Source organism: Zootoca vivipara, chromosome 9 (assembly GCF_965207765.1).
Source record: "Zootoca vivipara chromosome 9, rZooViv2.hap1.1, whole genome shotgun sequence".
NCBI classification, from domain to species: Eukaryota; Metazoa; Chordata; class Lepidosauria; order Squamata; family Lacertidae; genus Zootoca; species Zootoca vivipara.
In genome coordinates this window covers 60,446,726-60,471,050 of record NC_142592.1, presented here as the reverse complement: position 1 = coordinate 60,471,050, position 24,325 = coordinate 60,446,726, and the positions used below count along the sequence as shown (strand labels likewise).

Below are 24,325 nucleotides of genomic sequence, written 5' to 3'. Positions count from 1 at the left end.
GCTCCTGGGAAGCCTAGGGGTGGTAATAGCTGTGTAAGCAGCTCCTCACCGGTTCCTCCTAAAGGGAATTGTCGGGAGGCAGCAATGGCGGGGTGGGGTGGGGAGTGATGAGAAGATGAAACGACTGGCTCCTAGGGTTCCTGCCTGCCAGGATTTGGTAAAGGCAGTGTGTGTGGGGGGGGGGGAGGAACAGACCTATTTGCATACGTGCTTTAGTATTCCAAATGTCTCTTGATGTAATTGAATTGTTGTTTCTGCCTCTATTAATACATATGCAAATGAGCCAGTGTGCTGCAGCTGTGCTGTATTAATCATATGTGTGCTTCTGTCTGTCTGCCCCGCAGGCTCAGGGTCGGAGAGAGGAGGGGGAAGAGGGAACACAAGCTCTCTTTAACCTACAAGGAGGTTCACTCATGCAGACAGAGGTCTGCTTGCACACACAGCAGGCCAGAGCCAAGGCAGGGATGAAGCTGCTATGTTTTCCCCACCACCAAACCACGCTTCCCCACACAAGTACACACTGATGAAGTCGACAAGTTACGCAGGGAGAGCCATTAGCCTCACAGCTGCTTCTCAGTCTCTGCTTTGTAGCCAGATGCAGACAGACGAGTCCAAAATACGTTGGCCTCTCGTCATGTTCGAAGTGAGCCCACGTGTACAAGGTGATCGGGGGAGAAGAGGAGGAGAGAAGCCGTGTTGCATCAATCTAGTTCAGCCCTCGCTTTCCAGCAGTGTCGAGCCAGACAACTCACATGCATGGGAAGAAGGCAACGGCCTTCTCTTGTTGGTTGTCTCTGGCATTTGGTATTCAAAGGCATGAGAAGACAAGGCTACCCCTTGATAGATCAGACCAGAAAGTCTGCCTAGTCCAACCATCCTGCTTCCCATAGCAGCCAACCAGCCCACAATCAGGACAAGAAGGAGACAACCCTCCCTTCCTGTTCATCTCCAGTCTTTGGCATTCCGTGGCATAAAAACATAAGACGGCTCTTGCTGGACCAGACCAAAGATCCAACAAGTTCATAATCCTGCTTCTCACAGTAGCTTCTTGGGAATGCATAATCATCCCATGTCCCTCTTCTACTGCTGCTCCCCAGCAGCTGGTGTTCAGTGACACAGTGTCTTCAGACATGTAGTTCACATTTACCTGTTATATCCATGTCTATCCATGTCCTAGCCCAATCCCCCTTTTAAAAGTCTTTTAAGCCGGCAGCTATCACCACATCTCCTGGCAACAGATGCAGCAACAATGCTTTGCATGTTAAGTTGGAAGTTAACTTTGTTCCATGGAGTTTCTTCCCAGATGCATAGGACCACCAGACTTAAGTGCGTATGGTGTGGCATCCTATCTTTTGTCTTGTCCTGAGTGCACTGCCCACCTGATGTGAAATCCCATTTGTTTGCAAAGTATGCACAACAACACTGGTGCTGTCATGGTTATAACACTCTGCTATTTCCTACACTGATGGCATTTCTGTGTAAGAAAACAGTGTGCCATGAAATGCCCTGAGTGTGCATGTTTCCACTTCATCACCTGGGCCTGCTGTCATGAACACATAGCACATTTTCTTGCACATGAGGTGTGAAGATTGGAATTTTTAAAATTAAAAACACAAAACAAAAACATGCCCGGTGAGCGTGGCATCTGCACATGTGGTTTGAGATGACTAACTTAGTGGATTCTGTTCCTCCAAGGAGCTGAAGGTAAATGTTCTTCCCCACCACACCCCATTTTATCCTCACCACAAACTTGGGAAGTGGGTTAGGCTGAGAGCTAGGGATTGATCTTAGAACAAAGATTCCATCTCTCCCATTTCACACATATACAACCATGCTTCAGCACTTTAGAATGATCATGGCTGGCCAATGGCCACTGACCCATGAACATATATATATATATGTGTGTCCTTTTCAAAAAATGTGTTGTTGCATCTATTTGTATGACAGGGATGCTATGAGGAAGGGCAAGACCTCATGCTTGCAGCTGCTGTGATGAGGAGGAGGTGGGGAAAAAAAATCAAATTTTAGCATTAATAATGCATTATTTGAAAACACCTAAAAGTGGAGCATGCCAGTAGGTTTTTTAATCTCTCTCTCTCTTTTTACCATTGCTAGGTCTACATCCTCAGCTGCTGTTTATGGGCATTGATCCATTAGCACCAATGGAAGCGCATCTATTCCCTACAGCTGGCAAACTGGCCCTTGATCTCCACCAATCCCTTATTTTGGCTACCCCTTGGGCAGAACAGGTGGTGAGCATCTTGCAGCCAATACACCTAAATATAGCATCAGCAATAAATGGGGAGTGCAATGCCCAATCTAGGTTAATATTATACATTTGAGACCAATTTCAGGGGCCAGCCAATAGGAAATATTCATACTATACTGCCTTGTTAGCTCACTGTCATTATCATCTCAGGCATTTGTGATGTCCATCAAGGAATGTGCATATTAATATTAAAGGAATCTAGTGAGCTAATGGCGGATGGATGGCTGCCATCTTCTGGCAATGCTAATCTGTAACACAGCAGTATGATTATTTATCTGTTATTTTCAGTTTATTTCGCCCAGATGTTTGCTCGCAGAGTGGAAACCCAGTTTTATTTTGGTTTTCCCCAAGCAGAAGTGGACTGTGGTGGTTGTCTCATACAGCAATTAAAGCCTGAATTGTCTGCCCTCCTGCAAATTAAGACATTTACAGGGAGCAGGTGAAGCAGCAGAAAAGAAATCGGAGAAAATGGAGAGAGCCCCAGCGACTGAAAAATCAAGGCTTAATTGGCTTTTGAAGTTGTGCCCTGGCTATTGAATACAAAAAGCAATGCAACATGTGGAATTTTTTAAAATCTTGTGTTTATTACTGTTCAAGGAAAGCCAAAGTATCAACCCATATATTTTTACATGATGGCTGCATGAGTGCAACTCCCTTTGGATATTCTATGACCTGATGTTGGAACCAGGAACATAGAATACTGTGAGGCCATTGGTCCATATGTAGCTCAGTTGCGATGGTGGCTCTCCTGGGCATCAGATAGAAGACTTCCCTAGCATTAATCAGAGATTCAAGGGATTGAACCTGAGGCTTTTTGCTTGAAAAACAAGTACTCTATCATTGAGTTATAGCCCTTCACTGACACCTAATCATGGTTAGCACAAGCCATAGTTTGTTGCCTTATTCCTAGCAAAGAACAGTAAGTGAAAAGGTTGTAGCTTAGTGGTACAGTAGCTGCTTTGCATGCAAAAGGTCCCAGGTTCAATCCCCCACCAACTCCAGGTAGGACCTTCTTGCCTGAAATCCCGGAGAGTCACTGCTAAGACAATGATAGGGAACCTGAGACCCCATCCCAAATGTTGCTGAACTACAAGTTTCATAATTCCTGAGCATTGTTGACATTGACTAGGTTTGATGGGATTTTTTTTTTGGGGGGGGGGGGGTCCAACAAAAATTTGGAGGGCCACAAATTCCCCATCCTTGCAGTAAAATGATACATATGCTGCACTGCTCCGGAACCCGTCCCTTCGACAGCCACGGGTGTCCATTCAGATACAGTCAGTGCCATGGTCAGGCATTCCATACTGAGACATTAGACCTTAAGAGAAAATAGCTGGGTAAGTTAGACTATCACAGCGGGAGATGTGCAAAGATGGAGACCAGATAGCTGGGTCGGAGTGAATCAGGATTCAAAATTAAGGATGGATTGTACTTAAATTTGAGAAATGGGGTAATCCAGTGCCAGCAACATTTCCAAAATGCTAGCTCAGCATGAAAGCTCCCACGTCTTCCCACATCTTCCATGTAGGTCAAGTTGGTTGGCCACCTAGCCAGTGTTAAGGATGGAAAGAACCAGTATGGGGAATTTTGCTCGCTGAAGGCAGAACCACACATTTCAGCTGCAACCAATGCATTGTGTAGAAGATCGTGTACATTGCTTCTCCAATGCAATGTGTTTGCAGGAAACGCCAATTGGTTAGGAAGTAACAGCAAGCAGGGAAAGGGTTCCTTAATTTTTCTGCCATCTACCACTTTCTCCCTGAAACTCCCCTATCCCAAGTTGCAAAAATGCAGGGTTTGGAACTGCTGCTAAAAAAAAGAAGCAGCTGGAGAAGAGAGGAAAAGGGAGGGGAGGCAGTTGGTAGATTAACCTTAGGCATTCAAAGCAGAGGGCCTACCCTGAGTCATGTCCCTTCTCTATAAACACATAGAAACACTTTTGAGTTTCTTAGAACTCTCTGAGATGCGTGGCTCCAGGAGGAACCTCCAGATTTTGCTTTGGAGGAAAACTCAGAAGCAACTTTCACCCCACATCTTATCAGTTTTGCTCAAGGCACAGAGAGTTTTCTACCAACCTTATACACCCAACCAGACAGCAGGCACCCATCATACAGCTTAGCTAGCAATCTGCACTAATGTGTCCGGTGTGTCCCTCATGAGGGGGTGGGTGGGCTGTACAGACCCACCCACCTCCCAGCAGATCACTCCTCTCAAACTTCCTTGGGCATTTTGCTCAAGCAGGAACCTCTAAACTCCCTTTCCTTATATTTTTTTTTTGCTTTGGGCAGAGCAACTCAGCACAAGACACAGCCTCCCTGGCAATGTGAGTTAGGGCAATCAGTACCCTTGGAAGCACTGTGGGAGACAGTGACAATGAGACCTATTAGCTCCGTAGCTGCAACAAAAGACAGCAAAGTCCCCGCTTTATCCTTGTCAAAAGAAGTTAAAACGTAGATGGTATGAATGCCAACCCGGCTAGCAAAGCAAGTTACATTCGGTGTACAGTATGCACTGCTACAAACAGGGAGGGCAGTTTAATATACCTGCTCATCCAGTCATTAGCCTCTCGGCAGGCGGTGCCAATGAGGGCAACCAATTAGTGCTAACTGTGACAGGTAGGACATCGCAGTGGGGGACTCCTGGAGAGAAGAAGGAGAGGAAGGGCTTCAAAACACATGTCCTCTCAAAGCAGGGGTTGGCAGGGGTCTTTCAACACAGAGAGCATGTGTCAGCCTCGGCACGGAAGCGGCAACGTTGGCAATACTCCTTTTCATCCCCTTCCTACAAAAACCTGCCTCGCTACTGCTGTCAGTGCACAAAGATTGGGGGTGGGGTGGGGTGGATTAAAGAGCATCACTGGGGGCAGGGGAGTAATAAGAGAGAAAGAGAAAGGGATCAGGCACAAAGCCTTCTTCTGAAAGTTCCAAGAGATGTAATTGAAATCTATAAAGTCATGCACCGACTGCGTTCAGTGAACAGAGCAGTTGTTTTGCAGTCCAAGTCAGGCACAGACAACACGGACTAGAAGCCCCCCCAGTTGAGTAAATGGCCTCATCCTGACTCTTTTTGTGCTGTGTTTCTAGACACAGATCCGGCTTTAAAGCATCCTGTTGTTTTTTGGCCCTGGCACTTTCCCCAAGAAAAAAAACACTGTTTACCGCTGACTGCAAATGGCAATCTGCAGAAAACCGGAATTGCTGTTTGTTCCAATTCAGCGTTAAAGAGCAGGTTTTCCTGGGGAAAGCAGGGGTGGGGTGGGGTGGGGGAAGTGCTTGGGCACAGACCTGTGCCTGGAAAGAGCAGGGCAAAATGTAAGTGTGGATGACCCAATGCCTCTTGTAGGACGTCCGAAGTGAAGAAATGCAGTCAGCTGCAACACCTGCCTCTCTACTTGGTTTAGTATCTTGGCATGCTCTGAACTTATTAACCATAGTTTCCCATTTCAGATGAAATGGGAAACTATATTTCAATTTCAATTAAATTGTAAATTGCTTTGGGATGCTCCATGGGAAGTGATTCCTAAATGAAATAAACAACAGCAGCAGCAACAACAATAGTGCTCTTCGAACAAACCTTTCCACACTACTTCGCCTATTGAGGAAACTTTGCACACATGCCATAGATAGAACATATACACATGGTATCTGTTGTTAATTAAAAATGTGTATATACTACCTCCTGTTGATTCCAGGGTGGTTTAGAACTTCTTAAAGTGCTCAAATGCAACAAATAATTCTAAAAACCAAGCATCTTAAACCCTTGGTTAAAACAGCAGTTAGCACAGCAGCAGAAAATGTCACAACACAGCACTTAAAGCAATACACTTAAAAACCATGGAATGTATATTTTTTAAAAAGTAAAAAACCTCTTTCTCTGGTGCCTAAGAGAGAAAGTGGAATAGTTTCTCCACAACATTACCTAATACATCGGACACACTGTGTAAAAGTGGCTAATAGTTGCATTCTTTTATTTCATGTGCCTCCTCTTCCCCCCCCCTTCCTCTCCTCCCACTCCCTGACTTGCTGGCTTCCACCCACTGCCTGCCATTGCCCACCAGTTCATAACCCTGGATCCACCCCAGGTAAACATTCACTGGGGCTACCCCTATTTCCATGTGGGAGGAATTTCTGCTCCCAATTGTTGTTTTGCATTTTTGCTTGCCATGAAACCAATAACCTTGGCAGAATGCCCCCATTTCCCATTAACCGCTATTATATGTTCCTTTCTTTTTCTTATCAGAGTTCATAGGCCCTTGAATGACTAAGCCAGGTTCTGAAAAACAGACACTTACTGTCCACTCCTTCTATCACTGACAGCTTCCACCCCCCCCCCTTGCAAAAAGAAAAAGAAAAGACAGTGGAAACAAAGCCCTTTTAGATCACAAAACTTTGACTTCATTGCTAGTAATCTAGCCCTGGCTGGAGTCCTCCTGATACTTCCTTTCCAATCTTTGTGTGACTACCGGTATTCACAGCACTTTACGAGGATTGAAGTTATCCCCAGAAATCATTCCAGGATGAAGGCAGGCACCCACAGCAGTGCTTTCTATGGCTCCCACAATTCTCATGCTGCCCAGAGTATTTGTATCAGAGGCTAAACCACAATAAGAGGTGAATATATTAACCTCTGCAAGCTTACACACACTGACGGTGCTTTATCTGGCACTCAGCTGACTCAACTGCAGAAGAGATCCATCTCAATTGTCTCCCAGCCTCTCGCCTGCTCATTAAGAGTGACTTATTATGCTGATATTATGTCACACGCACAGCTCACAGGGATTCTCAGGCTCTCTCGCCATGCCAGCCCTATTCCATCTACTGCACAGAAAGCCTCCTTCCCCAGGTCCCAGGACAGCAGGCGAAATCCAGCAATGAGCCAGTGGAAGGCAGATCCAATTAACTCCATAGGTCTCTCAGTAGGTCTTGTTGAATCTACTGGAATTGTGATTTAGCTGGCTATTTTTGGGGGGTGGGGGAGTGGGGTTTCTTCCAGGTTTGCCAAGGTGTGATTTTGGAAGGTGTATCCAGGCCACAAGGTTGGTTAGCTATACAAGCATTTTCTGAAAGCGTCACTTTGTTATGATTCCAAATAATTGTTGAACTAGTTAAGGAGGAGGACTGAGGATGGAGGAATGCAATATGATATGCTCTACAATGGCACCAAGGATTTGTGAATTGGCACCATCATGTGCTGGCGGTTGCATTAATCACAGACTACAAGAAGCAACAGTCACCTGCTGCCTGGGGCCAACGGCTTTCAAAAAGGCCCTTAAACTGCCCGAGTGATGTGCACCACAAAGGTACCTTTATCATGAAGGAGACTCTTATTTTAACAACTGTTGATCAGTGACTTTGGTATTCCAGGACGGAGGTCCACAAAACCCCTTAATAAATTGGTTACTTAAACTTAGGTTGTCCTGCCTCCCTATGATATCACAGCAGCTAAGCCAGGGGTGGGGATTGGGAACCTCTGGTGTGTGACGCAATCTTGGCCCGACGGGGGTTCCAGTTTGGCCTGTGATGCCCTTTTCTCAAAGCCACACCACTTGTCCATCAGGCTGACATCACTCTGTAATGTCAGCTGATGAGCAGGGGGTGTAGGGTTCAACTCTACCATGGCTGTGCAGTTCCCCAAAGCACACAGGCACGGGCAGCCAATACACCAGGATCTAACCCCTGCTGTTGAGTTGGGCTTAAATCCAGCGGGATTTGATGCAACCCCCTGCTAAAATGAAGATAAGATATCTTTATTTCAGTAACTTCTTGCTGCCTGCGAGGTGCTCCGAAGTCCCGATTTCAAAATGTGAAATCAATTGTGGCGTCAGGTGATTGACATTGGGGTGGGGGGTGGGAATTGGTTTGCTTTCGCATTCGTTCTATTATGTATTTGGTTTTCTCATTTTGTATTTTTCTGTTGTGAACTGTCCTGGGATCTTTGGATGAAGGGCAGGATACAAATTTAATTATTATAATAATGGGAACTGTGTGCCTGAAATTTTATTTATTATTTACTCATCATCATCATCATCATCATGACTTCTATCCCACCATTCTTCCAAGGAGCTTTAAAGGCAGCATGGATTGTTCTCCCACTCCATTTTATCTTCACAACAGCCCTATGAGGTAGGATAGGCTGAAGGATGGTGACTGGCCCAAGGTCATGTGGGGGGGGGGAATTCTCCCACGTCCTGGTCTGATGCTCTAACCCAGGCATCCCCAAACTTCAGCCCTCCAGATGGTTTGGACTACAATTTCCATCATCCCTAATCACTGGTCCTGTTAGCTAGGGATCATGGGAGTTGTAGGCCAAAACATCTGGAGGGCCGCAGTTTGGGGATGCCTGCTCTAACCACTACAAATATATATAAAGTCTTCTGGTAGTTGGTTAGCACAATGCATTCTGGACTTGTCCTGTGGCATTTTGTTGTAACCCAACCCTTAATCAGGATGATGAAGGGCAGTTTTATAAACCAAAAGAAGGAACGGGGGAAATAAGTAAATAAGTAGCTAGCTTATCTAATTCAGCCCCAGCATCTAGTAGTCAAAAGCACATGGCCTCTAAGACAGATGCCTCATCCGCAGCTCTCATGGCCTTTGCTGGGTCTGAAGTCTGGGTCCTAGGGCATGGTCTGAAGTCATATGATGTAGCCCCCTTGCTGAAGTTAAGTGGGTTTGTGCCTGGTCTGTATATGGCTGGAAGACCCAGTGTTTCTATGGAAGACTGCCTTGGAATCCTGCACATGCAAACTTGAGTCCCGTCAGTGAAGCAAAGGAGACTATAAATGTATTGTGGCAAACAGCCATCAACAAACCTATCCTGCTTAATGTACAGCTGCATGCTCACCACATTTATACCATAGGATCCACCCCCCCCCCCAAAAAAATAATCTCAGGAACCGACAAACAGAACTACAATTCCGAGGACTACTAACAAACTCCAGTTCCCAGGATTCTTGAGGGGAAGGTTGCATGCTTTATAAAGGTGCGGAGTGATCCTTAGCTCCTTAGAAAACAACGGCCTTCACCTCACCTTGCAGCAGCGAATCCTGTAAATCAGCAACGCATCATGTGAAGCAGTGCTTCCTTTTGCACCTCCTAAGAAAACTACCATGAAAGGCTCTGAGGACTAGCATTCTGAGTGGGTGCGAAGCATCCCTCTCTGTCCCCTCTGCTTTACCAGCAAGCCACAGTTCCTTTAAACCAGGGGAGTGGGTGTGGGGAGGACACTTTTGAAGCCCGCCCTCACCCAGGTGAAAAGAAAGCCACTTCCAGATGTAGATTTGTAAATGAAAAGGGTGTGTGGGGTGTGTGTGTGCCAGACAAAAAAAAGGCGGGGTGCAAAAGAGAAAGAGGGGGAAACCACATTGTGTGTGTTTTGCGGGGTTGGAATGGAGGAGAGAAAACTGCTTTCCATATTTATTTAACCTTTGCCTCCTCCGTCATTGTAGCCGGACTTACCTGCAGTTGGAGAGGACCTAAGCCGGGGGTTGCCGCGGCAGCAGCTGCCATGGTTGTTGGGATCAGCTGAACAGGGTAAGGGTCACCTAAGTAAGAGAATAATAGAGGCGTCAGCACCTTTTATCCACTCTCCACCTGCAAATTAAACTCCTGCATTCACTCTTTCCAAAAGCCTCCTTTTGTGCGCCTCGCAGAGGCCTAATGAAAAGCTCCATTGTGAGGCCTTTTACTAACACTCTTCACAATTCTGGCTGAGAGAGGAATGTGAATAAAAGGCACAGGCAATTAAGGCGGAAACCTCATCCTTTTTCATGATGTATTTAGGGAAATGGGGAGGGGGGAGGGGAGTGCACACTGATCAGAGAGAGAGAGAGAGAATATCTACAAAGGAGAGAAAAGGAGAAAAAGAAAACAGCACAACCTTGATAAGATCGCCATGCTGGATTTGGGGGGGGGGTGCAAACCTACAGGCTGATCCAAAGTTGGAATTTAGCCAAACAGAGGAAAGCTAGTAGGACCGACACTTTAGCACACACAGTGTTTGGGAGATGGAAACGGAGACACACTTGCGTAACTGGAACACTATGCTCACACCAAAGATCGTTACCTAAGTCCACCCCTTACATTTGTGTTTCAAAACCGATTTTCATTTAATAATCTGTCCTGAACTGGCTGTTGGAAAAAAAAATGTGATGGGAAAGCCCTTGTACCATTTATGTTCAGGTTATTGTTGCTGCTGTTTTTAACTTTCAGAATGTTTAATTTCACTCTGGGTGCAAGTGCCACCTTGACCAGATATTTAGATTGGTCCTTGAACAGCTGACAGGGCCTTTTCAGTAGTGGCACCGCTCATCCCACAAATGAATTGCTGGTAGTGATTAATAGGGTCCCAAGAGCTCAGCTCATTTAGACAGATGGCTGGTGAAGACTATGTTTTTAGGCTAGCTACTTTTTCCTCTGCTGCCTTCTGGAAGAAGTGTGTTAATAACAACTCATTGCTCTGATTTTTTTAAAAACAACAACAACAACAACAACACCCAAAACTTTTTTCTCAGTGGAAACTTGATTATAGGTGGCACCTTAATTATTTCACATTCGTCATGGCAAAGAACCCTTAGTGAATGGCCCTGAAGCCCTCAGAAACAGTTATCACAAACCAGAGGCTGTGAACTTCCTGTTGACAAGTCTTTCGAGCTTTATTTTGATAAGACCTCTTACACCACTTCAGCAACTGGGAACTGTAGTTTATTAAGGGTAATGAGACTCCCGTCACAGAGCTACAATTCCCAGAGTTCCCTGGGACGAGGGGCTTATTGTTAAAGCACAGGAAATATTCACAACAAATGCTCTTCTGTTTCTGCAATCTAACTTTGAATATATCTACAAAAGCAGGCCTTCATAAGAAACAAATGCCTTGATAACCCTTTCCATTTTTGTGCAGAAAACAAAGGGCCGAATTGTTAACATCTAGCCTTTGCAGTTAACACAGATGTGCTGTGCCTTATATATTCCTGGCCTTTCTAAATGACAAAATGTTTTAAAAGCTTTCCACCCCATTAATAAAGATCATTGGAGCATTTGTGCATGGCCCAATGATGTGCTAACAGAAATTATTAGCCCAGGAAAGTCTTTGGAAACAAGACTTACAACGGTACACATTCATTAGGAAAGCACAATGCGAGGTCATGGTACATTTGATTCAACGGGCACAATAAGCTTTCCTTTCTGAATGCTGTTTCTTTTCTAGCTAATAGAAGGGAAGTACATTTAAGATAAATTGCAAAGGGCCACATCACAACAACACACTTCATTGTTGCTAGTTATCAGTGTAAGACCCAATGTGCACTTTGTATTTAAAGCAGCACCGCACCATTTTAAAAACTCTTGGCTTTCCTCAAAGAATCCCGGGGAGTGTAGTTTGTTAAGGGTACTGAAAGTTGTCAAGAGACCTCTATGCCCCTCACAAAGTTACAGGATCTGCATCAACAGATGGCTAGTGTCCAGATCAAAGGAAGTAATAGTACCACTCTATTCTGCCTTGGTCAGACCACACCTGGAATACTGTGTCCAGTTCTGGGCACCACAATTTAGGAATGTTGTTGAGAAGCTGGAAGGTGTGCAGAGGAGGGCAACCAAGATGATCAAGGATGTGGAAACTAAGACTTATGAAGAATGGTTGAGGAAACTGTGTATGCTTAGCCTGGAAAAGGAGACTGAGAGGAGATATAATAGCTATCTCCAAATAGCTAAAGGGCTGGCGCAAGCTTGTTTTTTCTTCTTCCAATGGCTTCACGTTGCAAGAAAGGCGATTCCAAATAAACATCAGGAAGAACCTTTTGACAATAAGAGCTGTTCTGACAGTGGAATGGACTGCCTCTGTAGGTTTGCAAGCAGAGGTTGGATGGCCATCTGTCATGGATGCTTTATTTGAGATTTGCAGGGGGTTGGACTAGATGACCCTCAGGACCCCTTCCAATGCTACGATTCTACATTTCTGCGATTCATTGCTCTGCCTACTTTTGACCTGTCTGCCATGAGCACTTGTCCCTCAGGAGGCCACCTAGAAAAGAATGTGGTCCCTTGGGATGAAAAGGGTTCCCTTCCTCTGACATAAACCCACCATATCTTACTTAGCTCTGATATTTTTGTCAGCTGCACACACACAAAAGTCTAAATCTATATTTTTGTCTTCATCTTCTCCCCCGGAGGGCTTGGCAATTGTTAACAACCTGGACATCATCTGACAGCACTTAAATGAAAATTAGCCAGCAGCCTTTTGCAAGCCATGCCTGCGGACCTTGTGTACATGAGACTTAATTATACGGCCCACATGATACCCCATTAAACAATGAAACATGTGATGAACTAAAAAACAGAGATACATCAGCAAATCTGCCTGGGGAAGTTTATGGTATTTAAATCCTAAACATTAATTTTATTGTCCTGTATGAGAAACCAATTAACTATGAGTTTCATATTTTTTTTTATTGGATGTAGGGGATATTGTTCAGAAAACCATCAAATGGTGAATTCAGCATATTTTAATTTTATTAGGCTTGGCTTGTCCACTCTCGTATCCAGTTGCGCCAAGTTGAAATAGTAATTAGATATTTCATCAATAACTGTTTTTGGGCTTTTCTGCAAATTTGATATATAGATATATATTTTTTAAAAGTTTCCATTCAAAGGGAGCTGATATGTAAGAAATACACAATGCATCTATTGTCTAGCCATTCCCCACCCAAAACAAGGATGAAAGAGGGATGAAAGCACATCAACCCCAAAGTTGAGGCAGATGACATCTGACTCAACAGCTAATGGGCAGCAAATGTACATTTCTCCCATTGAAAAAAGGGGGAGGGACTTAAAATGCTTTACTTCTGCTGAATCATACTCAAACCCCCACAAGGATTAAAAGTAGCAGCAAATATTCTCCAAAAGGGAGGGAGATGGAAATTCCAGCAGATTCTAGCCTGAGAAGATTTCCATTCACCTCTATTCTGCCAGCATAGGTAGGTATAATTAATCTAGGATTGTATGTGCCATCTGTGCTCAAATTTCAGCAAAGTCAAGAAGAGTGGCATTTGGGGGGGAGTTTTGGCCAACATCCAGCAAAGAAGGGCTCAGAAATTAATCTCTCCCATTCTGAGAAAAATAAGGGACTCCTAGATGAGCCCAAACCCTCCTGGAGTCCAGGCTTTGCCCAAAAGAGTGAATGTATCACCCAAAAAGGATAGTTATTTGCATAAAAGTTGCATATGCTAATTTGTATGTAAAGAGTAGCCTTTCCCAACAGGTGTTTTGGACTGCAGTTCCCATCAAGTAGGACTAAGCGTCAAAATTCTACTGCAGTAGTTTGAACATAAAAACTATGTAACTCTTCTGAATCTCATCCCTTACGAATCTCATCCCTCACTTCGGAACAGATCAAGGCCTGGTTGGCATCCGTCTTGAGAGACAATGGAAAGCACCTCTGGGGGTGAAGTCAAACCACTGTGTTAGCAGCACCAAAGTGACCTCCCTGAAGTGGAAACCTGGGCAGTATGTATGGAGGTCTTGGGCTGCCCTGACAACAAGACCCCCCTGCTCAGCCTTGTTGATGTGGTCCAAAAGAAAGCAGAGCAATACGTTTGGCACCAGCTTGGCTGCAGGAGTTGATGTAAGGAGGTGTACAAGACACCTTTCAGCTGCCTCAGGGACTCCACTCTCGAATTATGTAGGGTTTACTCCTTAGCCTTTTCTCCCAAAGATGTCCTGCAAGGCAGGCAGCAGAGGTTAAGGACCAGAGTTTTCCTTCTCCTAGAAGGGCCACCTTCCCTGGTTGATGAGAACCATCTGCCCCTCACCAAGGCCTAGATCCTCAAGAATTATGCATGGCGACAGGCATGGGACAGTACATCCAAAACTCCCTTAGATTGCCACATGTCATGGATAAATTTGGCAAATGTGACTTTATTGATGAAGAAGGTCTTTCAAGAACATCTCCCTGGCATGCAGCTATTACAGGCATCCCTCAGGCCTAGGCAAAACCTGGTTCAGTTTTCTTTTTCATTTCCATGGTGACCAAAAAGGTGTGATGTCATGTCAGTCTCATGGATGTGATGTGCTACACAGCTGCCATGCTGTTAATATACTAGCAGTTGAAAAGCAAACACACATACACAGTGCCGCACTGTGCTAAACATGGAATTAATTGAATCTGCCAGATATGTTTAATGGGATGCAGTCTTGACCTTTTGCAGGCCTACAAATATAAATAGCAATATTCAACATTCAACAGCTTTAAGTTACATGTTCGGCAACGTGAATCACTGCATCTGCCATAGGAGGAAGAACAGCTATAGGAACACTCGGTATCCATGCTATGGGGCACTGCAGTGCTTGGATGAGCTTAATATCCCTGATTTTCCAGTGTGGAGAAAGGGAGAACTCTTCACTGTGGTCCATATGTGTCCATGAATAGCCACAGCCTAGATAAGCGATTCGGTAGGCTGGGGTCAAACTGACCCAAACGACACTGATAGCGTTGTTGCATATGGTGAATGCAGAAGTTGGTTTACTTTTACACAATTGTGACTTTGGTGTCATTGCAGATACATTGTAAGCTAGTGGTCTGCGTGGAGAATTTCTCCACTCCCTGGTTCTCTCAGATTTCTAACCAACTCTGAAAATGTGGTAGAATTCTCCTCAACACTTGACAAGGAAATATGTACGGCTGGCTTATCAAATGGTTACATATCCTTCATGGAAAATTACCACTTGCTAAACAGCTGCCTGTGTGCATTCTCAGTAAACACTGTGGGAGCTGTTTATGAATTTCTGGCTGATAAACTGCATCAAAACTCAGCGTTGCACCAGGAACTAGCCCGAGTGAAATGTTTTGCACATTTGGCAATGCCGGAAAAAAAGGCCTCACCTTCTCATCCCTCCTTGTATAACCGCTCAATTATTCCTGTGCACTGCCCTCACTTGCTTGATTGACTATGTAGCGTTGTGGTATCATTCTGTTAACTGTGTGATCCCTGATTGGGTGTGATTGGCTACGTAACTAATCCAGCAAGCAGGAAGCAACAGCCAAGAAAGAAAATAGCAACAGCCAGGGAATACAGTGGTGCCTCGCTAGACGAATTTAATTCGTTCCACAGGTCTTTTCTTATAACGAAAAATTCGTCTAGCGAATCCCAAAGGAATGCATTGAATTTTTTTATTATTTTTTTTGCCCATAGGAACGCATTAATTGAATTTCAATGCATTCCTATGGGAAACCGCAATTCGCTAGACAAATTTTTCATAAAATGAATTCATCTAGCGAGGCAACCTCCACTAGAAAAAAACCTTTCGTTAAGCGGAAATTTCGTTAAGCAGGGCATTCGTTAAGCGAGGGAATTGAGCAGGGTATGGTTTGAAGGCATCTGACATGCATTCCACCCTGGGTGCCATGAAGGAAGAAAGATGGGATATAAATGTAAGAAAATAAATAAGTAAAACACTCTTCACACAATGTGAGTGACTTTTGTTTAAAAGCTCAATCCCCGTTTCACTGACAAAGTGTAAGTTTTTACACACATAGACACCGCCCCCCCCAAAAGATAAATAACCCAGCCTGGGGAATATTCATTGCAACTTGGTGTTGTTTTAATTGTGTCCCTAGGTGAAGGCTTATACTACCCTCCAGTTCTACCTATTTATTTTTTGGAAGTTCAAGGGGGGGGATTCAACCTTGAAGATTAACACTTTGGAAAAGACTTATCACCGGCACAGTCCTTTCTTTTATTTTATTTTTGCCTTGGAAATGAATTTCAACTGCTCCTTTAGCGAATACTGTGCTAACAAAAAGAAAACAATTGATGGATTCATGAGTTAGTCAATGATACACTGATGCGGACATAATAAAGCCAAACAGAAGGACCAAAGATAGAAGCTCCCAGAACAAGAGGGCTTCAGATAGCTAGATAGGAAACTGATGTCAGAAGAGTTAGATAAGCGGAAATGAATGAAACCAGTTTTTATGAAATCCAACGATGAAGATAAATCTCTTTGCTGAAATGAAGACTTTTCAGAGCTCTCCCCTTTCCCCCTCGTTCTAAAAAAATAAAACAGCCAGTGCCATGATGGCAGGAGCACACAAGTTTCTATATAAAATTGTCCAAATGCGTGCATATGCACACCCAAACACATGCCATTGAAAGCAAAAGCCTTCAAGGATTAATCTGCTGCATTTTTCCCCCCAACCTTAGACTGTTATAAAGATACTCATGCTTTGTGTTAGCCCATAAATTGAGAGGCATATGCTACCCTTGATCTATGCACAGAACTCCTGTTGAGATTAATGGGACTTGCATGTTGTTTGGAAGTTGCTTGCAAAAAGGGCAAATTAAACCTCTTCATTAAATAGGGAACAGGCTGTTTTAGAAGGAAATCTTATTTCCCCTACAACAGTGTTAAGTCTCTCTCTCCCCCCCCCCCAATCCCTCTTCTTCCTTCGGGGGGGGGGTTGGAGTGGAAAAGAGGCACTGAAAACAATGGCAGCTTTAGGCAATAAGAGACGTATGTTTCAAAGGTATCTGATCTGTTTGTTTGGGTTTTATGCTCTCAAATGTCACTATCAAGAAAATTTCAGGTGATTTTTAAAAATTATAGATATATATAGATATAGATATAGATATATGGGGAAGGAGTTTCATTTTTAAAAAAGCTGTATCTACAAATCCTTCTTCCTACCTGCAATGAAGGTGAAGAGAGTTTTTTCTCATAGAAGCCAAGTACAGGGCTGGGGTAGAAATGCAGTTTGGTTCTCCTTTAAAGGCACATTAGGACTCTCCATAACAATATGTGAACCGAAACCAAAGCTGCCCCTTTCTTATTTGCACTTATTGTAATTTTGTGATGCAGTTCTCCAGCCAAAACGTTTCTACAAAGATGTACATATCAGGGCAAAGTGTGCACTGATCAGTGACCACATTTAATCAATAATAGTTTTTTTATTGCATTGTAACATATAATTTATTTTTTGTGTATAATTCTTACGTATATTTCATGGCCATACGTTTCTGCTGACTACAACCTCTATTTGGTTTCTTATTAATAGATTTGAATCTGTTTGTGGAAATAAGATAAAAATGCACTAAATTAGGGGAAATTGTATTATCAGATCAGGGGAGGCTCCAAACCAGCTTAATTGATCATCCCTAAAGATGCAGAGCAGATGTTGATTCTTAAGAAGACAGAGCTTCTCTAGCGTACCAGGTATTGTGAACCAGGAAATCCCTGGATCAAGTCTCACTCTCACACAAATCGGTGGACTCAGATAAGCCACTCACTCACCTTCAGTGATCTTAGCTCATGAGACAATTTCAGGGTTGTGGGTTGTTCAAGCACCATATTGGACAAAAGATTCCTGCACTGCAGGGGGTTGGACTAAGATGACCCTTGTGCTCCCCTCCAACTTCATGATTCCATCCCCATTTACTCCCTCTAATAGCAAACCAAGCTCAGGAGAACCTGAAATTTTGCAGAAATACGGAAGTGCCTTTATAGGGAGGGAAATGAAGAGGCAAAAAAAGGCAGGTGGGTGAGAAGTAACCGTGCATGGTGGCCAATGGTATGTTGAGTTTGTGGGACAGGGACCTGTGTGTTAAAAAGCAATGGAGTATCCTGGAAAGGGGCATAACTTACTGAACCTGGCATGAATTTGGAATGTTTTGCACTGAACCGGAGACCTGTGCAACAGCAATCTGTGCAGCAGTCCTGTAAGATAGGCTGCTATTCAAACTGAAGACACCTTTGTCTTGCACCAATGCTCATTTAAGGCAGGTCTACATCTTCTGGCCCACCCACCACCTCATTTGAGGTCCCATTTGCAAAGAAGCTTTGTATACATAGCTTCATCTCAACATGCATAGGCTTTGAGCACACACCTGGGGAGAAAATGGAGGGTACAGATCATGTACCAGCAGAGTCTGAGTTTGTTTGGGTGTCTGTGCAGACATGGAGGCTGAGGTGAGGTCCCCGAGTGAAATTCTGAACTGGCAATTGAGCCAGAAGCTTCCTGGTTCAGAAGACACATTTTTGGCCAGCATGCTACAGCATCTCTTGCTCAGCCTCATTAAAACGCTAATCCTCTGCTTGTACCCCAGCAGGGGCGGGGTTAACTAGACTTACTGCAGCCTGCCTTGTAGCTGAAACCAGGAGGAAGGAGGAATCCCTGCTGTGCTGCTGCTGCTAGAGTTCGCTGGTCTGGAGGGAATACTGGAATCATTAATGGCGGCAGCTGACCTTGGACCTGCTGAACAGGAGAAGGAAAATCAAACCAGAAATCGGGGCTTCTCCTTAATGGTAAATTTGCAACAGGACAGTGGTGGCATTTGCAACTGAAAAGATTGGCCTACAATTAATCCAGTCCAGAAGAGAGCAGTCTATGCACTGAATATTTATTTTATTTTGCAAAATTTGTATACCACATAATAATAATAATAATAATAATAATAATAATAATAATAATAATAATAAACCTCTAAGCGGTTTATGAAGGACAAGCCAATGCCTACCTTCAAAATGCAGACGAAAACAAACATTAGAAACAAATCAACACTGCATTTTAAAACAGAAATAAAATCAGCCATCTTAATACAGTACATGTTGAAATTGCATGATTTTTTTAAAAAAATTAGCTGCTGGCAAAACCAATACAGTGATGGTGCCTGACAAGGAGTTGCAAAGAGTAGCCACTGGCACGGTGAAGTAGTGAATCCTTGCAAATGTGGAATAAACATTATGTGGCACTTGTAAATAATAATAATAATAATAATAATAATAATAATAATAATACAATAATTTTTTTATTGCTCTATATGTGCTAATTGGCTTACCAATACCAGGATGGCTGTGTAATAGAGACAACTTTCTGCATGTGAATGGGAACTATAAGGAAGGCAGGTAGCAGGGCCTGTACTTTTCTGCATTCCAGACCTCACTGCCCACTCCCTTTGAAGCTCTCAAACAGTCACAAGATCTGGTTCAGAGGCTCATTTGCAGAGCTACAGGGTCATATGAAATGATGACCCACCACAAATGCAGACTACCAGCCAGTTATGACACTGTTCCACCCCAACTTGGATGCCCCAGCTGGCAAAAAGTCTAGAGGTGGGGGAAGATCTGCTGTCTGGTTGCCTCTGAAATAAGAGACATGTTGCTTCCCCACATTTCCGAGTCGCTTGGAAATAAGCCACTGCCCCCATGAGCCATCGGACACCTCCCCACATCTCTGGCTGTGGCAACACTCAAGCAGAAAACCACTGCATGGAATTGAGGTCTCTCTCTCTCTCTCTCTTTCCCTTCTCCAGTGTCTGGTGTATTGCTATGAAGAAGACAGGACCTCCGCTGGCCTCTAGGAAATGTAGCTGGTTGTGTAGAATATCAATGACCAGGAGATCATGGGACTTATATCCCCAAATTAGTCTGAAGCATGCCTTTCAATTGGCATTAATGAAGGTCCACATTCAGGTGGAACTTATTTATTCGGAAATAAATAAGAAATAAATTCTCCGGAGGGGCAAACAATGTTTGTCCGTTGCAGCAAAAACAACAGAACGTCTTAAGGGCTATTACATTTATTACGGCATGATAAACCTTTTTGGAGTACTGTTCACTTCTTCAGATACATGAAATTTTATCCTGAGTTAGAGGTACGCATGCAACACTAGCATCACAAAGATCTGTATGCGGTGCCTTCCTGAAACGAAATCTCTCTCTCTCTCTCTCTCTCTCTCTCTCTCTCTCTCTCTCTCTCTCTCTCTCTCACACACACACACACACACACACACACACACACACACAAATGTAGGATTGGGCAAATCTGACAATAACAGTTTCTATTAGTTTTCCATTTTCCCCATCTTAAAAGTAATTCTCCAGATTTCCACATTACTTTGTGATTTAATAAAAAAGTCTTCATGAAAATTCACCTGCCTCTTAGTGCAAATTTCAGCTAATATAGACATTTTGTTGCCTAACATACACATTTTGGAAATGCAGTTTCCTCTAATATAATGCATTTTGCATGTTATTTGCACTAACTTATGCTTTTTACGCCACTAGAATGTGCATTGTTGTAGCATTATGAGTCTGAAGAACAGTCTTGCAAAATTTGGAGAAGGGCAAATTTTGAACCACGGTTGCATTTTCATGCATGCTATTGTTCCAAAAAGTACAAACCAGGCCCACCTTTAAATGTGAACTGAACCAAATTTCTCCCCCATCCCTAATCTTACATTATCTAAGTAAAAAAAAAAAGGTAAAGGACCCCTGACATTTAAGTCCACTCGCAGACGACTCTGGGGTTGCAGCACTCATCTCGCTTTACAGGCCAAGGGAGCCGGCGTTTGTCCACAGACAGTTTTTCCAGGTCATGTGGCCAGCATGACTAAACTGCTTCTGGTGCAGCAGAACACCGAAACCAGAGCAGCACACGGAAACGCTGTTTACCTTCCCGCCAGAGCGGTACCTATTTATCTACTTGCACTTTTTGGCGTGCTTTCGAACTGCCAGGTTGGCAGGAGCTGGGACTGAGCAACGGGAGCTCACCCCGTCGCGGGGATTCAAACTGCCGACCTTCTGATTGGCAAGCTCAAGGCTCAGTGGTTTAGACCATAGCGCCACCCGTGTCCCTATTATCTAAGTAGTGAACCTTTATTAAAGAGTTCAGCTGAGCATGCAAGTTCCCCCCCACCCGCCTTGAGAATGGCTGACGGCTCGCTTGCCCAAAAGGTTTTGGCATCTGGGGGGGGGCATCATTAAACAATTCAAGAAGACCAATGAATCAGTGGCTTCTGGACCACCAAGGCACAATCTTACTACGATCACATGTGGAGTGACTCTACTGAAGCCCAAAGTCCCTCGCTCACCTGCCACAGCACTGCACAGTTATAAACACAACACTGACATGAAAGCAGTAGAGGCTGGTGGGGTGGCACAGACAGGGATGCAATGCTGAGCTGGCTCCCAGCACTGGGCATTACTGTCAGTTCCCGAGAGGGCAAAGAGGAACTCAGTGCAGTGCAGATTCCTCCTGCTGCTGCTGCACCAGCACCCTGCTGCCTTGCATCCCTCCCCTCTGCAACTAACAGTGACATTTTGCACTGGAAAGCCAAGGTCAGCAACGCCACCCGCCACCTCTCTGCTGGCTGCTGCTGCTGCTTGAAAAAACACCCTCATCACACAGGAAGATGGGGATAGCTTAGTTGGTAGAGCGTGAGACTCTTATTAATCTCAGGGTTGTGGGTTCGCGCCCCACGTCCGGCCAAAGATTCCTACTTTGCAGGGGGTTAAAATAGATGACCCTGGCGGTTCCTTCCACCTCCACAATTCTATGATTCAATTGCCATTTACTCCCTTCTAATAGTGAACTGAGAGGATGAGCACAGGTGAACCCAAAAAGTTTGCAGAAATACAGAAGTGCCTTTAGGGAAGGAAATGAAGAGGCAAAAATTAATGCAGCTGGAAGAGGCCTAACCGTCCTTGGTGGTCCAGTGGTATGATGAGTTTGTGGGACTGGGACCTGTGTGTTAGAAAGTAATGGAGTATCCTGGGAAAGGGCATGGCTGGCTGGTTGGCTGGCAACACTACAATTGTACATGTAAGCATTCTTTGGCACATAGAGCACACTTTGGGAAGCATCCTCAGGAAATTGGGGCAGTGACAATGTGCAACTACCACAGAACACTTGCTGGTCGCAGACTGCACTGCACTGCACTGGGCCTCACACAGAGAAGCGCCCTGTTCTGTTTCCCATGCACCAAGAAAGGAAGATTCTACCACTAATTCCCCAACTCAAGCGACTTCTCCTTCTCCACTTGTGCCCCTGTTGTTATTCTAATTCAGCTAACAAACAGCGCACACGCCCCGCAATTTATTTATTTATTTATTTTTTAACACCCTGGAATAACCCCACCCCTGCCTTGAATGGATATTTCATTTTTTTCTTTTTAAAAATCACAAAGAAACTCCATCCTCCTTTTAGAAACAAAAATGAACAGCCGAGTGGAATTTTCGCATTGCATTCTTCGGCAGAGAGCCATGGAACTTTTTTTTTTTAAAAAAAGGTTCCAACGATGAAAGTGACTTTGCCAAGCAAAGAAGCTTCAAAACAGAACTCAAAACACTAATAGAGAGACAGATGGTTCCACTGAAGGCTTTGCTGCCAAAAAAAAAAAAATCCACAAAAAAACACACACAAAAAACGGAGTGATGTTATTGAAGCCGACTGGAAAGTTCTCTGATGACTGCAAATATTCTTGTCCCATTTCAAGTGTTAACTCTGCCTCCAGGGCTAATATAAACTAAAGCAACACACACACACACACACACACACACACACACACCCAGACACAATCTCACGCACAGCCTCTGCCAAGCCCACAAGGTAGCACAAGTCTGCACTTGATTTCAAGTGACTACGCTAACAAATGCATTGTACTCATGTGTCCCTGTTTGGGAAGGAAGCCATTAGAAAAAACAAGGTTGTTTTTTTTAAATTAATAAATAAAGGCATCATCACATTTTCTCATACAAAATTTCCACCTCCTGGTACAAATGCAAAAAAATAAAATAAAAATGGGTGTTTGAAATAAATAAATTAATTAAAAAGCCTCCTGGCTTCAGATGGCAAAACTTAGCTGAGTAATGGAGGTAAAGGAAAGCAGAAAGGTGAGGATGGGTTGCGTAGAGACCGAAATAACTCAGTCAAAACAATGTAATTTTCGTTCCAAGCTGGAATGTAGGGCGAGGGAGAAAGAGAGTTTTAATACCTGTGCTCCATTTCCTTTCTAAAGTAAATAAGTGCCCAGGTAATTTTATTTTTATAAAAATATTACAGGAGGATGAAATGTGAACTGAATGCAGAAGCTGGCTGGTTTTGTCCTAAATGCTGTATTATTTTTTTTCACGGGGAGGAGGTAGGGCTTTCAGCAAAGGTTTGTTTACTTGTTGCTAGGTTACAGATGTGGAAAACGACAAACGCAAAAAAAACCTAGATCCCCCCCTTTTAGCTAAGACAACATATTTTTCAGACATGTTGATACAGAATTATGTATACACCCAATACCTTTTCTTCCCCCCTCACCTCTCAAACAGATCTACTGACTTGTGGACTGACTTGTGGATCCTAGATTTAAGAGTTTCTTTAGGACCACTAAGATCTTCCAGTCAGAGCTAGAGGCAAACATTGGCATATCTCTGGCCACTCCTTAAAAAGCCCAGCTTGGACCCAATGGTGTGGAACACTCACTGAAGAATTGGCAATACCCTATTTGGGGGGAAGGGGGTGAATAAGGTGGAGGAGAGGGTGGCTATCTTCCTGAATGAAACAGATTAGCTGGATCCACCTCAGTCTGGGTTGAGGCCTGGCTAGTGAATCAGCCTTGGTCACCCTGAAGGATGACCAGTATTGAGTAGGAGTGTGACCCTCTTACAATTTCGCAAACTCTTAGCGGCTCCTGGATCAACTGTGGGATGGGTAAAAGGTAAAGGTAAAGGGACCCCTGACCATTAGGTCCAGTCGTGACCGACTCTGGGGTTGTGCGCTCATCTCGCATTACTGGCCGAGGGAGCCGGCATATAGCTTCCAGGTCATGTGGCCAGCATGACAAAGCCGCTTCTGGCAAACCAGAGCAGCACATGGAAACGCCGTTTACCTTTCCGCTGTAGCGGTCCCTATTTATCTACTTGCATTTTGACGTGCTTTCGAACTGCTAGGTTGGCAGGAGCTGGGACCAAGCAATGGGAGCTCACCCCGTCACAGGGATTCGAACCGCCAACCTTCTGATCAGCAAGCCCTAGGCTCAGTGGTTTAACCCACAGCACCACCCGGGTCCCTTGTGGGATGGGTACTGAAGGCAAAAACTACACTTTCATTCCTACCTACATTGGTTCAGTCCAAAGAGCAGAATTGGTGGATAGTTACTCCCTGGTAACTATCTACCTGGTTCCACCAGGTGCTAAGAACCAAACAACCACCCACCCACTGGGAAGAGTCATCAGGTGTTTTGGACTGCAGTTCCATTGTTATGCCGATGACACACAGCTCTAATTCTCCATAACATTT

The 24,325-nt window shown here is 44.2% G+C and overlaps 1 protein-coding gene across 16 annotated transcripts in view; it reads right to left on the bottom strand.

The window, feature by feature from the left end:
- The window catches only part of SOX5 (SRY-box transcription factor 5), a 723,673-nt gene that overhangs the window by 95,001 nt on the left and 604,347 nt on the right, over window positions 1–24,325 (bottom strand). For 9 of the 16 annotated variants that reach the window (XM_088652473.1, XM_035127886.3, XM_035127885.3 and 6 more), the window contains 2 exons: window positions 18,388–18,511; window positions 9,727–9,812 (listed from right to left, as the gene is read on the bottom strand). In XM_088652473.1, the coding sequence (XP_088508599.1) occupies window positions 9,727–9,812; window positions 18,388–18,511 (210 nt within the window). The remainder of the gene's footprint in view (window positions 1–9,726; window positions 9,813–18,387; window positions 18,512–24,325) is intronic. The other 7 variants (XM_088652478.1, XM_088652474.1, XM_088652472.1 and 4 more) reach the window with 1 other exon arrangement.